The 13,362-nt window shown below is 40.0% G+C and overlaps 1 protein-coding gene across 2 annotated transcripts in view; it reads left to right on the top strand.

Annotated features, from left to right (window-relative positions):
• KDM3B (lysine demethylase 3B) overlaps positions 1-13,362 on the top strand; it is a 47,483-nt gene that overhangs the window by 30,810 nt on the left and 3,311 nt on the right. The window contains exons 17-23 of one of the 2 annotated variants that reach the window (XM_058034608.1): positions 6,643-6,814; positions 9,802-9,892; positions 9,979-10,109; positions 11,426-11,545; positions 12,035-12,174; positions 12,508-12,684; positions 13,218-13,352. In XM_058034608.1, the coding sequence (XP_057890591.1) occupies positions 6,643-6,814; positions 9,802-9,892; positions 9,979-10,109; positions 11,426-11,545; positions 12,035-12,174; positions 12,508-12,684; positions 13,218-13,352 (966 nt within the window). Of the gene's footprint in view, positions 1-6,642; positions 6,815-9,801; positions 9,893-9,978; positions 10,110-11,425; positions 11,546-12,010; positions 12,175-12,507; positions 12,685-13,217; positions 13,353-13,362 lie in introns of both variants that reach the window. The other variant, XM_058034607.1, reaches the window with a different exon arrangement.

Raw genomic sequence — 13,362 nt, 5'->3', positions numbered from 1 at the left:
TCACTGCCAGCTTCCGACTAAGTGCGGTTGCTTTCCTGTCCTGACTTTTTTGGGATACATGGGAATCTCTTTTTTTTTAAATTTATTTTATTTTTCATCCTGTTATATTTTTCTGATTTATGAGAGATTTCAGATCATTCTTTTGCAGTGCTGTGGTGTCCATCATCTTTTCTAAGAGCTTCTTAGTTTCTGGTTAGCATACTTTGATAATTTTCTCAACTCTTTCTGTTGGGAAATACTACTGCCTCTCCTAGGAGGATCTTAAACATCTTGGGAATGCCTACAAAAAATGTGCTTGTCAGTTTCTTTGCCAATGAGACTGGTTAATCACCATGTGCAACATGCTGTTTGTGACCATGGGGTTCTTGACTGGCAATGAGTCTTGAGAGACTGCTTAGGGAGTCTAGAGATGTGATTATGAATCTTGTGTCCGATGTGTAGCTTGCAGAATGCAGCACCATCCAAGCTGGTGTACAACCTGAGACTCTGGCTGCAATTGCCATGCTCGTGTACCTGTACAATAGCAGGTACTTTGTCACCTGCTATTTTAGCCTTTGCCCCAAGGTATGCTATTGATGCTTCTGGATCATTTTAGCATTCAGAGGACCCCTTGAATAGGAACAGACTGGGAAAGTCCTTTGCTCATTCAGCAGTCCTCAAGGTGGTGTTGCAGTCAATGGAGTTTCCTGTTGAAATGAGAAAAGGAATTGAACAACCTCCCTTGTTCCTACATAAGAGAGAGCATGTGACCCAGACAAGTGTTACTGTCTCAACAAGGGTATTTTAAAAATAATTTTTTCAAGCAGAGACTCTCTGAAGAAACTGTTCTCTGTCACTGTACTTCCTTGGCTTACATCCTCCTGTACATCCCAGCTGCACCTTTAAAAGTGAAGTGAAAGAACATTAATTCTACCACTATTTCCTAAATCCCCTTCCTGTTTGGTGTTTTGGGAAAAGTTACTTGGAAAAAAACCCTTAGCCACCCTCCCCAGCACAATAACGCTGTACACTAGGTCTGTGCCATATGAAGATGTTGGATATGATGGCATCCGAAATTGTTAAAAGAGAAAATTCTTTTCCCTTAATGCTTAGATAATAATGACACTCTTTCAGTGTCACTCAAAAGCAGCAACATTTTTTGAGTCCTTCATCTTAGAAATTGTCAGAAACTAGTTAAACTTCGTCTTATCCCAGAATTCACTGAGGCCGTAAGAGTAATTCTTGAAGTTGTTTTTAAAGAGCATTTTTTTCTCCTGAAAATGGTTTTTGCTCATCTGTTAGGATATACTGTTAGGATCCTCATCATATAGCAACATGGTATTTTCTGACTTTTTCTGACTTTCCATGTTAGGATTTCTCTTTTTTGAGACACTGAAAATATGATATGGTACTGGAGCTTTTTGTTTTGATTTGGGTTTTTTTGTAATTTTTATCTCCCTGTAGTTTGAGAGCAGATTTGGCAGGAGATGTCTACCACGCAAGTCCACTGTCATTTTATCTTGGAGCCCTATCTGTGTTATTCACTAGAGAGAATAATTTTTTCTTCCATTGCAAATTTGCTGCTTAATAGCTAGAAGGGTTCTACTAATTTAAGCAATTTGGTTGTTTTGGGGTTTCTTTTAATTGCTGTTTACAAGTGGTCAGGTGAATGCAGTGGGGATCAAAATGTCATTATTTTTTCGCACTGAAGACAGCTGGTTTAGCTATCACCTTAAAGTCTACCAGGCAATGCTTTCTACACATCCTGTGAAAGGTACTGTGAAAAGTTATTTTACTCATAGGTGATCCCTAGTGTTTGTTTTAGAATATGCCTGAACTTTTTAATTGCCCTAATGTTACCATTTTTGCTGGCATGAGAGTATATTCAGATTTGAGATTGCTGTATTTGGTTTGTTATCTTAAGGAGGTTTGCTGCTTGTCAGGGTGTCACGTTTGGGACATAGTGGGAAGACTACCAAAGCTTATCTGTCCCTCAAACATATGCCCTCTGCTGCTTTTCCATATTGGCACTCAGAGTACTACTGGGAGACTGGGAGAGTATCAAAAGTGGCTGTATGGCTCTGGAAGTGTTAATCAAGGCCGTGGAGCCCTCATGGTTTTCTTACTCCTGCCAGTGAAGGGTAGGGGAGTGGACAGATCCTGCATGTCAACTGTGGTTTGCACAGCCAGTTTTAGCCAAGAGGGTTTTGTGATCATGGGAACCTTTTTGAGGATTGAGGGTTGTGTGGAAGAGATAGGATCCATCTAAGCAAAAAATAGAAAAAAAAAAAAATAAGGATCTTTGCCAACAGGCTGGCTAACCTTATGAGAAAAGCTATAAGCAGGAACAAGGGATGGAGAGATGGAGAATATGACCAGTGATATCAAGGAAGGAATTGATTGATTTGGCAAGCAAGCAGTGTGAGGTGATGTGAACAGGGATAATCCCTTACTCAAGAAACAGAGGATGAAAGATGTCCACCTCAAGTATATGCATGTAAGTAAGGATCTGTGTGCATCACAGCATTGTGAAGAAAGTTCTCACACTGTTTCTGGGAAATTAACATGACTAGATGTCTTTCTGAAGTACCTGTACCCTAATGCATGCAGCACATTGAACAAAGAGGAGGAATTAGTGTGCAGTTGCACAGCCGTGATCTCATTGGTATGACAAAGTGGTGAGATAGCTCATGCAGCTGTAGTATGGGAAGGAATAGGTAGAGGCTGTTCAGGAAGGACAACACAGGAATGACAAGCCAGGAAAGTAAGCAGGGAGCATTGCTGTTTTTGTGAGGAAGAACCTAGAATGCTTGAAATTGTGTAGGAACTGATGATGAGCCATCCAAGAACTTAGGGGCCAGGATTATTGAGCAGCAATTATGGACAACATTATGGCAAGTATCTGCTGCAGACCAGCTGACCGTAAAAATGGGATAAGGCCTTAAAAAACTGGAGGAAGCCCTGTGTTCACATTTCCTGGGCCTCATGGGACCACCCTGATACCTGCTGGAGGAACAACACAACAGGTCACAAGCAGTCCTGAAGTTTTCTGAAGTGCGTTCATTCTCAGAACATTGATGTCAATGTTCTGAGACAGCTGCTGGGGAAGGGCACTTGTTCTGGACCTTGTGCTTTCACACAAGGAAGAACTGGTGGTTGATGTGGAGATATGGGGCACCTTTGCCTGCAGTGACTAATAGATGGTGGCATTCAGATCAAGATTCTGAGAGGAGGGAGCAAAACAAAAAATCATGATCACAAATTTGGGCTTTGGGAGAGCAGGCTTTTGCCTTTTCAGATACTTGCTTGGAAGAATCCCATGGGGATATGGTCGTGAAGAGAAAAGGAGCTCGGGAATACTGGTTGAATCATGCTTAACCTGCCTTGTAGCCTTCTGTGATGATATGACTAGCTTGGTACATGAAAGGAAGTAGTGGATGTTTTTTGTCTTAACTTTAATAAAGGTTTTTTACACTGTCATAATATCATCAAAGTGACTTGGTAAGTGAACAGTGTGATGGACTTAAAACTGACTGAAATGCCATGTGTGAGAGCACTATCACTAGTGGTATATCATCAGTCACTTCTGCAGTGAGTAGTACTTGTCATGTCATTAGTGGCCTAGATGGGGTAGGGTTCATACGCCCTTAGCAAGTTTACAGGCAATACAAAACTAGGAGGAATGACTGATACAGCAGATGGGTTCTGCTGCTATTCAGAGGGTCTGAACAGGCTGGAGAATTGGACCGAGAAGAATCTAGTGATGTTCAGCAGGGGAAAATGTAATGTCCTGTACATCAAGGAAGTATAACATCCTACAGCAGCTGCTAAGAAGCAACCATTTGGAAGGTAGCTTTGCCTGGAAGAATCTTGGGGTCCCAGTGGGCAAGGGAGTGACTGTGAGCCAAGAATGTGTCCTCACGACAAAGAGGGTTGTCAGCAAGTCAAAGGAAGTGATGGTTCCTCTTACTGTGTTCAGTTCTGGGCTCCCCAATGAGAAGGAGGGGAGGGGGAACCCCAGTGAAGGGTCACAAAGATGATGAAGGGACTAGAGCATCACTTAGCTGAAGAGAGACTGAACAAGTTAGGACTGTTCAGCCTAGAGAAAAAGAGGCTCAGGAGAGTGTGGGGAGGAAATCTTAAGAGGGAGCCAGGCTCTTCTTGTCAGTGCCCACTGACAGGAGAAGTGGGAGTGGGTGCAGAAAGTTCAGCCTCAATACAAGAAAATAGTCTTTTTTGATGTGAGGGTAGTCTAAATGTTTCTGTGTTGTTTTTTTATTTTTCATTCCCCTATTCCCCTGAAATTCACAGGAGTAAAGTAAACAACCCCTTTTTGTTTTCTTAAATCTCACTCATCTGAAGTTGAGGTTTCATTGCTGCCTTCTATAACTTAATGGCTGTGTTGTATTGTATTTGAAAACCAAGGCCATTCCCATTATCCCCAGACTTGGGATTTTTACATTCATTTCTGGATGTAAAAATAGTTGTCCTCATTTAGGGACTAAAATCAAAACTAGGCCTTTTAGAGGCTATTGGACAATACAAAAGAAGCAGCAGTTAGTTACTGGAGTGTGTTTAAGCAGCATAACTTTGAAGTTGCTTGTATATAGCTCTGTCGGTATCTTTGCCTAGCACACTGATATTACATCTAGGGTCACGTGTGCTTCTCAGGGTTGTGCTAAGCTCTTCATGTGAATAAACCAAGACCCACCATCACTATACATTGTTAATGTATAGGGCACAGCTTGGAATTAATTCAAACTTGCATAGCCATGGGAACTGCCATTTGAACATAGGTAGCAGTTACAAAAGTAAAGCTTTTTGGGTGGGAATAGTTCATGTGCAAGTTCACTTTATACCCTCTTCATTTTCTCTCAAGTTTGGTAACTCTTTTGAGATGGCAGGGTGAGAGGAAGTGAGAAAGTTTTGGCAGTGTTGGGAGGTTTGTCTGGTATAACTTTTCCAATTGTCAGTTTAGCAAATACTTTGAGGTTAATTTAATTAATTAATTAATTAAAGCATTTTAAATGCTTTTATGGGGAGAGGCCACTGAAATAGCTGTTTGGAATACATGTACATCATTAGCGTAAGCATCTCAAAACCCCTTTTGCTAGTGAGCAGCCTTTTTTCCACTACTTGGTTTTGTCCTACAGAGTTAATGTTGATCTGTGATTATACATAAATAACAAGTGAAATAGTTAAACAATTCATATTAAAATACTAAAATTTCACATGAGAAGGCTTTACTACAAATGCTGTTTCTAGTGGTAGTTGCATGTGTGCCTAAGAAAAAGGTCAGGTGGTGGGATTCTACACCTACTCTACTGCCACAGGTGGATTGACCCTGTCTGGCTGCCAGACCCCTCTACCCAGCTGCTTTCTCACTCCCCCTTCTCAACATAATATGGGAAGAAAGTCAGGTGAAGAAGTTTCTGGGTCAAGATAAAGCCAGGGAGGTCCCTTAGGGATTGCTATCATGGGCAAAAGAGGTTTAATTTGTGATAAAGGAGTTGAATTTATTGCAAATTAAAAATAGAGTAGGCTGGAAGAGAAGAAAGACAAATCAGTAAACACCTTACCTCTCCCCACCCACTTCAACTTTTTCCTAAAGACTCAACTTTACTCTCTTATCTCTGACTATTCTACCTCCTTCCTGCAGGGTGGATGATGGGGGTTGTGGTCAGTTCACAACACAGTGTCTGCTGCCCTTTCCTCCTCACACTTTCCTGCTGCTTCCTCTGTGTGGAGTTCCTCTCGCAGGATAGTGTCCTTCACAAATGGCTCTAACATGAGTTGTCTCCATGGGCTGCTCCAGTGTGGGTCCCCAGTGGGTAGTTTTTGCCAGAAAGTTTGCTTATAAGTGGGATTCTCCCTACGGCTTCTGCCAGAACCTGCTCCAGCATGGGCTCTCCATGGACTTCCTCCAGCAAATATCCCTCTGCTCCAGTGGATCCTCTGTAGACTGCAGGTGGATCTCTGGTTCACCGTGGTCCTCTACAGGTTGCAGGGAACAGCCTGCCTCACCATGCTCTTCAATGGGCTGCGAGCACCTCCTCCATCACTGACCTTGGTGTATGCAGAGCTGTTTCTCTCCCTCCCTCCTGCCTGCCATCCGTGTGTTGTGTGTCCCCCTGTCTCTCTCTCTCTCTCTCTCTCTCTCTCTCTCTCTCTCTCTCTCTCTCTCTCTCTCTCTCTCTCTCACACACACACACACACAGGCGCGCATGCGTTAGCTGTGGAGAACTTTTTACCCTTTCTCATTATTACAGAGAATGCTACCAGCATCAGTTGTGGGCTCAGCTTTTGCCAGTGATGGGTCTGTTGAGCCTGGTTTGGACCCATCTGTGTCCACCATGGGGCAGCTCCCAGCCTCCTCTGACAAAGCTTATACCTGCTGCCAACACCTTGCCATGGAGACCTAATGCACTTGCCTTGGCAAGTCTAATCCAATGCCACTTCTAAGGCAACTGCACATGGCATGGAACTGAAGTTTGCTTTGACTCTGGTTATTTGCTTGATGCACAAAAGCCAGACATGATGAAAACAGATTTGTGGTGTCTTTTATATGGTGGTAGCAGGAGTCTTGGCTCTCTTAAGAAAGTTTGGCTGCATATATAAGATAATTGGTTATGGTGGAGTAAGCATTGATCTTTGTATTCTCAGCCCGTGCTGGTATCTGGTGTCCATAAGAAGTTGAAGTCAGAACTTTGGAAACCAGAAGCTTTCAGCCTGGAATTTGGAGATCAAGATGTAGATTTGGTGAACTGCAGGAACTGTGCCATAATTTCAGACGTGAAAGTGCGTGACTTCTGGGATGGCTTTGAGATAATATCTAGTAAGTAATATTTATGGCTGACTAGTTTAACTGAGCAGTCTGTCTTGTTATCTTCAACTCTTAATTTTCCACCTATTTTCCTAAAAAATAAATGAAGAAAAAATCTGAATACCTATCAGTCTCATCCAAAGAAGCCATTGCTCCTTATATGTAGCACACCCTGGAAAATGCTTTATTGGTGGGGATTAGGGCAGGACTGTCCAAGAGAACTGTCTGTACTGCAGTGTGTTGGTGTGTGCAACTTTCATGTGTCAAACTTTCATGGGAAACTGCCTGTTTGTTTGTTTTAACTTTTCCCAGTGAAATTAATCCTTAGTTACCATTTTTAAGTAAGTAAGTAATGTGTCTACCTTTGCTCTCCTTTCAACCTCAGTTTTTATTGTAAAACTAAAGGGAACCTGCTCTCCTAAAACAGATGGAGACTTTCGATATGAAAATTTGGATTTGGTGGAATACATCAGTCAAGTAAATCTGACATACAAATGCAATTTATATCTATTATGAATAGCAATGCTATATGTATGCCTCACATGATAACACATTATTTAATGCTCAAGGTCTTTGAGAAAACCTTCTGTCAAGTGTGGATGGGGAAACTAACTAACTAAAATTTCTGAGGACGTTATAGGTCAGGTTAAAGAGCTTCTGACAAGCTGAGTGCTCCATTTTAGATTGTATTTACCTAGATCTGAGTGGTCTTGTAGTTACAGGTGTAAATTCATTGCAGTATTGCTGATTTTCGAGTTGTGTATAAAATGTTTTCTGTATTTATTGCTGTGTGCATATTGCAGAAACGGTGAAGTGTTGGATGACTTAATGGAATGTTCATTCAACAGTCAACGAAATTATAGATTTGCAGACCAAGAATATTCCTTTCCTAGTAATTTTCCAATCAATAAACTCCCTGCTTTTGACTTGTTTTTTTATATGGTTAGTACAGAGTGTTGTATTTTGTACTGTTAAATTTCATACTGGTTTTGTTATTAATCAGAATAAATGGCCTTGGAGGATATAATGGTGTGGTCTTTGTGTATTAACAGTTACTGGGAAAGTTCACAAACTCTTCACTTTTGTGCTGGGGTGATGAATGAAAATAGTGAATTTGTATGGGTCGAGTTATCTTTGAGAAATGTTACTTGCAGTTTGTCTCCAGACAGATATGCTTCTTTCAGCAAAATCACCTTTGACTTTTCTTTCAGACAAAGCCTTTACCATACTATACATGAGAAATATTAATTACCTAGGTTGGAAAACCTTATCACTCATGATAGTTTCTTTTAAATACATTTTATTTAGAGTTTCTTCAGCCATGTTCAGTCCCCAGTATAGAGGAATATTATTTGCTGCTAGTCCAGATATTTCACATTCTAATTCTTATGAAAACTGTTGGTATATTTCCTAATGTCTCTGACTTCTCTGCATAACATGAATTCTAAATTTTTTAAATATGTGGCTGGCTCCCACCCTCACATTAAGTTATCAAGGAGCTGTAGAACAGCCACTGACTTTGGAGGTGTTATTGAGATTATTCTATATGATACTTTAATTAATTTCAATCTTTTGCTGTTTCTTTTAATATTTTTGGGCTCAAAGTGGACTTTTGTTTTGATCCTTCTTACATCTGCTTTTCTTTGCTGGTATTTTCTGGGGTTTGTCCAGTTTCATGTAATTTGTCACATCTGTGTGTTATCATCCAAGTAGTTCTTCACTCTGTCCTTTCTGAATAGCCTCCCTACAAACTGCTTCTTGTTTAGATCAAAGATCCTTCACAAATTCAAAATCTTGAATATGGGAAGTTGTGAAACATCTTGAAATTCAAGTCCTTGAGCTTTTCAGTTCGCTCACCTCTCTAAAATCTGTAGCTTATCAAAGTTTATCTTTAAATCAGTCACTTTTGTCACTACATATCTGCAGTTCTTAATTCCTTTTAATTTCAATAAAATATTTTTTTATGTTGCAAACTCAGACTGTCTTCTGTAGCCTGATGATATGTAACACAGATGTGATTCACAAATCTCCAAGTCCTAATTTCTTAGATATGCTTTCTTTTCCGATGCTGTCAGGAGCTCTGCTAGATCAGTTTGGCTGACAATTCTCAGTAAGGTAGGAAGCAGTGAAGGGTGTTACTCTCTGGGCAAATGGGGATGCTAAATTCTTAAGACTGCTGTACACCTAGTTTTTTAATTGGTGGCTTCATGTAGAGTTGTGAAAAATCTGGTAGAAGAATGAGCTATGGTTTTCTCTGAATGTTACAGTGAGTTCTCTGCTACTTGTGTACCACTTCCAGATAGATTCTCTTAGCCCTGAGATCTGAGGTAGAACAGCAGTTGTTATGGTCAGTACTGTCAGAGCATATATCCACTGTTGCATACGTAATGCCATCTTTCTATGTTGCTCATTTTCTGTTTCCAGTCAGGACTTGTGTAAAACTCCTAAAGTGAAGAACAAATGTTTGGTTTTGGCACTCTGCTAATTTGAGTTCCTCCAGCAAATAAGAAATAAAGAAATCTAAAGGCTGTCTTCCTTTGTGACCACCTGCTCTTTAGCTTTTTTGAATGTAGTGTACGATGGTTTCTTGCTTTACGCTGAAGTTAGGACTGATTTCAGAACAAGAACCAATAACTTTAATTTTATAGAAGTACCACTTCTCTTGAAATTAACTATAACCTCCCATAAACTTTGGTAAAAGGAGTAAGGAAGAATGTTTTCAAAAGGCTTTTGAAGCTGAATAAAAACTATTCTGAGACTTAGCAGCTGTGCAAGATCTGTCAAACTTCTGCTGTCAGTGATTATATCTGTGCATGTATACCTATATAGTTGTTAAACTGTTGTTTATCATACTATGATATTGCTTGGAAGCCCAAAACAAAACCAGGATCCATTTTGCTGTGCATTGTGAGAGGTACAAAAACCCTTGCAGCTTTAAAAAGGTAGTGGGCTGTGGTAAAAAGATACTGCATGAAGAAATCTTAATTTGTTTCTTGCAGAACGGCTCAGGTCAGATGATGGTCAGCCAATGGTACTAAAGTTAAAGGATTGGCCTCCAGGGGAGGACTTCAGAGATATGATGCCTACAAGGTAAGTAACCTTTAGTATCAGTGCTGACAGGACAGCTGTAGGTGCTACAGGAGGACAACCTGCCTTTGTCTGTCTTTATTCTCTAGGTTTGAGGACTTGATGGAAAATCTTCCTCTTCCTGAATATACCAAGAGAGATGGCAGACTGAATTTGGCTTCTAGGCTGCCAAGCTACTTTGTCCGTCCTGACTTGGGTCCTAAAATGTACAATGCGTATGGTATGTGAGTATAGGTCTGCAGATACTGGTTTTTGTGACTCTTTATTACACTTAGGGCAAATACAAGGCTGTGGCATTACACAAGGCTGTGACTGTGGCAAAACACAGTGCTTATCCTAGAGCCTGCTGTTTCTTCTTTTTCATTTAATCCTGCAAAACTATTCTTACATTAGCTCTCTCTCTGTCAGATGTGCCCTTTTCTGCCTTGTGTATCCAAGAGATGTACATACAGTAAGTTAGGTTTGCAAACAATTATTGATACATATAACAGGCATCATACCAGTACAGGGTTCAAGGAAAAGTTAGTATGTTTTTGAGAGCAACTGAAGTATTTAAGAGGAAAATTACTCACCTTCTGGGGACTTTGACCTGTTTCTGATCTGTTATGATAGGTACTGTTCAGTGAGTTGAGTTCCTAACTTCAGAAGCTTGTATTTTAAACAGAAAATAGATAAATACGATGGTAGTCCTGAAAACTCTTGTGGGCACACACTTCCGTTACTGTTTGCTGATACAAAGATTTTATTTTTTTTTTTTTATATTCTGGTTCCATGCCATGTTCCTTGCTAGACATGGTTAAGCAGAGGTAGAAAGAGAGGGTGCTATTGAAAGGCCAGAGGAAAAAAAAGGGAACGTGTTAATAAGAAGGTCAAAGAGTTAAGAAGCAAACATTTGAAATCTTTCTCCATTACCTACAGTCACTTGAGAGAGACATAAGTTCCTTCAATGTGCAAAGGTACAAGCACTTGAGTCTGCAGGTGTTTCTCCTTACTGAATTGTAATCTGAATTGTTAATGATGAGTTGATCACTAACTGCTGTGAATTCAGCTGGTCATGGATTTTACAGCTAGTATGAGAAAATAAAAAATGGCTGGAGGCTTATACTTCTAACAGACCATTGACTTGCTGCACACAGTAGGATGCTAATGCCATTTAAAGCAGTTCTCTCTTGCCTTCAAGCATAGGAAGACTTGCTTTGTGCTTTTGACAGCTAAGTTCTCTAGTACAGGCTGTATAAAAGACTCTCAAAGAGAAAATTGTAAAGTACAAGTTACGGCTTTGGTGTTAAAATGCTTGTTTTCTCATGACTTGGGTAAGGTTTGCTTCTGTTTTCCTGTAAAATAAAAATACTAGTTATCAGTAAACTTTTTACTTACGCTACACGTGACATGAATATACCTGTTTCAGTTGCTCTTTGACTTTGTTTTCTGCTCTCATTGCCGTACAAAGTTAGCTGTTTAAACAGGTTTTTCAGCTAGGTTATTTCTATAAGAGATTAGTCACAGAATTTTATTTTATTTTGCACTCTGTTATAGGCTTAATTACTGCAGAAGACAGACGAGTTGGTACCACAAACCTGCACTTGGATGTGTCTGATGCTGTTAACGTCATGGTGTATGTTGGGATTCCCATTGGGGAAGGGAGCCATGATGATGGTAATGCTTAAGGAAAGCTGTTTTCTGTACACTAAAAATCAATTGTGTTTGTAAAAAGAGTATCTTTTATTGTTTAAGCTTGTAATTTCTATGATACATAATTCAAATATACAAGACAGTTTGCAACATTTGCAGCACATAATTAAAAGTGCAGTAATGCTTCATTAGTTTCCAACTGTGGGAGCAGCAGAGTTTTGTACCTAGAAATTAGGTACATTCCTGAAGAAAAGAGAAGAAAGAGTAGCTTACTCCCCTTTCTTCTCCTTGTGTTTAAATAATTGTATCTTAGTTTAAATTCAAGACTGAGCTTTGTGAACGGAGCTTTTTTAGCTGTCAATTGACACATTCACTGAATTCTGTGAAGCTTGATGAGCTTAGGAAGGGCACTATATGATCAGTTGCAGTGTGACTGAATTTAGTAGCTCAAAATGCTCTTTCCTCTTCTCTGTGTCAAAACATGAGCAGTTCTTACATGGATTCCCCTTTCAGAGGTTCTGAAAACAATTGATGAGGGAGATGCTGATGATGTAACAAAGCAGCGAATCCATGAAGGAAGAGAGAAACCTGGAGCATTGTGGCACATCTATGCTGCCAAGGATGCTGAAAAGATACGGGAACTTCTCCGGAAGGTATGCTAGTTGCAAAGAAAGCTTAAGCTTACAGGGTTCCTTGACTAGCTTGCTTATAGCAGCTGAATGATTCAAATTGCTATCAACATCAAGTGTGTAGGTATTGCACTTCTGTCTTTGAGGGCACTGATAGTTAGTATGTTCACAGGTTTGCTGCCTGGTCTGGAATCTTCATACTAATGCATGTTGCTGTTTAAGACCTAAATGACCTTGATGAAAATCATGTTCTACCTTGAAATAGTTTGTTAAATTTTTAGATACAGACCATTTTGTGAGCCAGCAATATCAAGGTGCTGTGTCATGGTTTCCTTCCACCCCATATCTTGGCCCTAGGTTGGAGAAGAACAAGGCCAAGAAAATCCTCCAGATCATGACCCCATTCATGACCAAAGCTGGTACTTGGACCAGACCTTACGTAAGAGACTATATGATGAGTATGGTGTGCAAGGCTGGGCAATAGTGCAGTTCCTTGGTGATGCCGTGTTCATTCCTGCAGGTGCTCCCCATCAGGTAACTATACCAACTACAGGCCATATTGACAGATAGAATTGAATTGGAGGCACAACAGCTGCAGTTTTAAAATAACTGGTAATTAATATTGCATACTTAAGATTTCTTTTTCTACATATGCAGTTCTTACATTACTAAAAATCTGAATGATGTGTACATAACTGATGAAATTACAGGGGGAAAAAAACTGGGACGAATGGAGGGAAAGCATTTCTGTGTAGTGAAACTTCAGCCAAGCAAACCAAATTCAAAGGTTAAGAGAACTCACTTTAGGGAACACTGATATATATGGGAGAACAGGAAACCTGTTAGATGTCGTGTATGTTGTTCTCATTTTACTATTAGATACAACTCTGTCAGTTTCTGGTTTCGATAAGTAAATGTAGCAGACCCTAAATATTTGGGGGGTTGTCTGGGGGTTTGGTTTTTGTTGTTTGTTGTTGATGTTTCTTTTGGGTGTTGAGGTTTTATTTGTTTTGTTTTGTATGGTTTGTATTGTCTTTATATATCAGTCATTTGGTATGGATTTTTAGGTCCATAATTTGTACAGCTGCATTAAAGTGGCAGAAGATTTTGTATCTCCCGAACACGTGAAGCACTGCTTCCGTCTGACCCAGGAGTTCAGGCATCTGTCTAATACTCATACAAACCATGAGGATAAACTGCAGGTAACCTTTT

This window comes from Melospiza georgiana, chromosome 15 (assembly GCF_028018845.1).
Source record: "Melospiza georgiana isolate bMelGeo1 chromosome 15, bMelGeo1.pri, whole genome shotgun sequence".
NCBI classification, from domain to species: Eukaryota; Metazoa; Chordata; class Aves; order Passeriformes; family Passerellidae; genus Melospiza; species Melospiza georgiana.
Note: the sequence above shows the minus strand (reverse complement) of the source record. Positions and strands in the feature narration are given on the sequence as shown.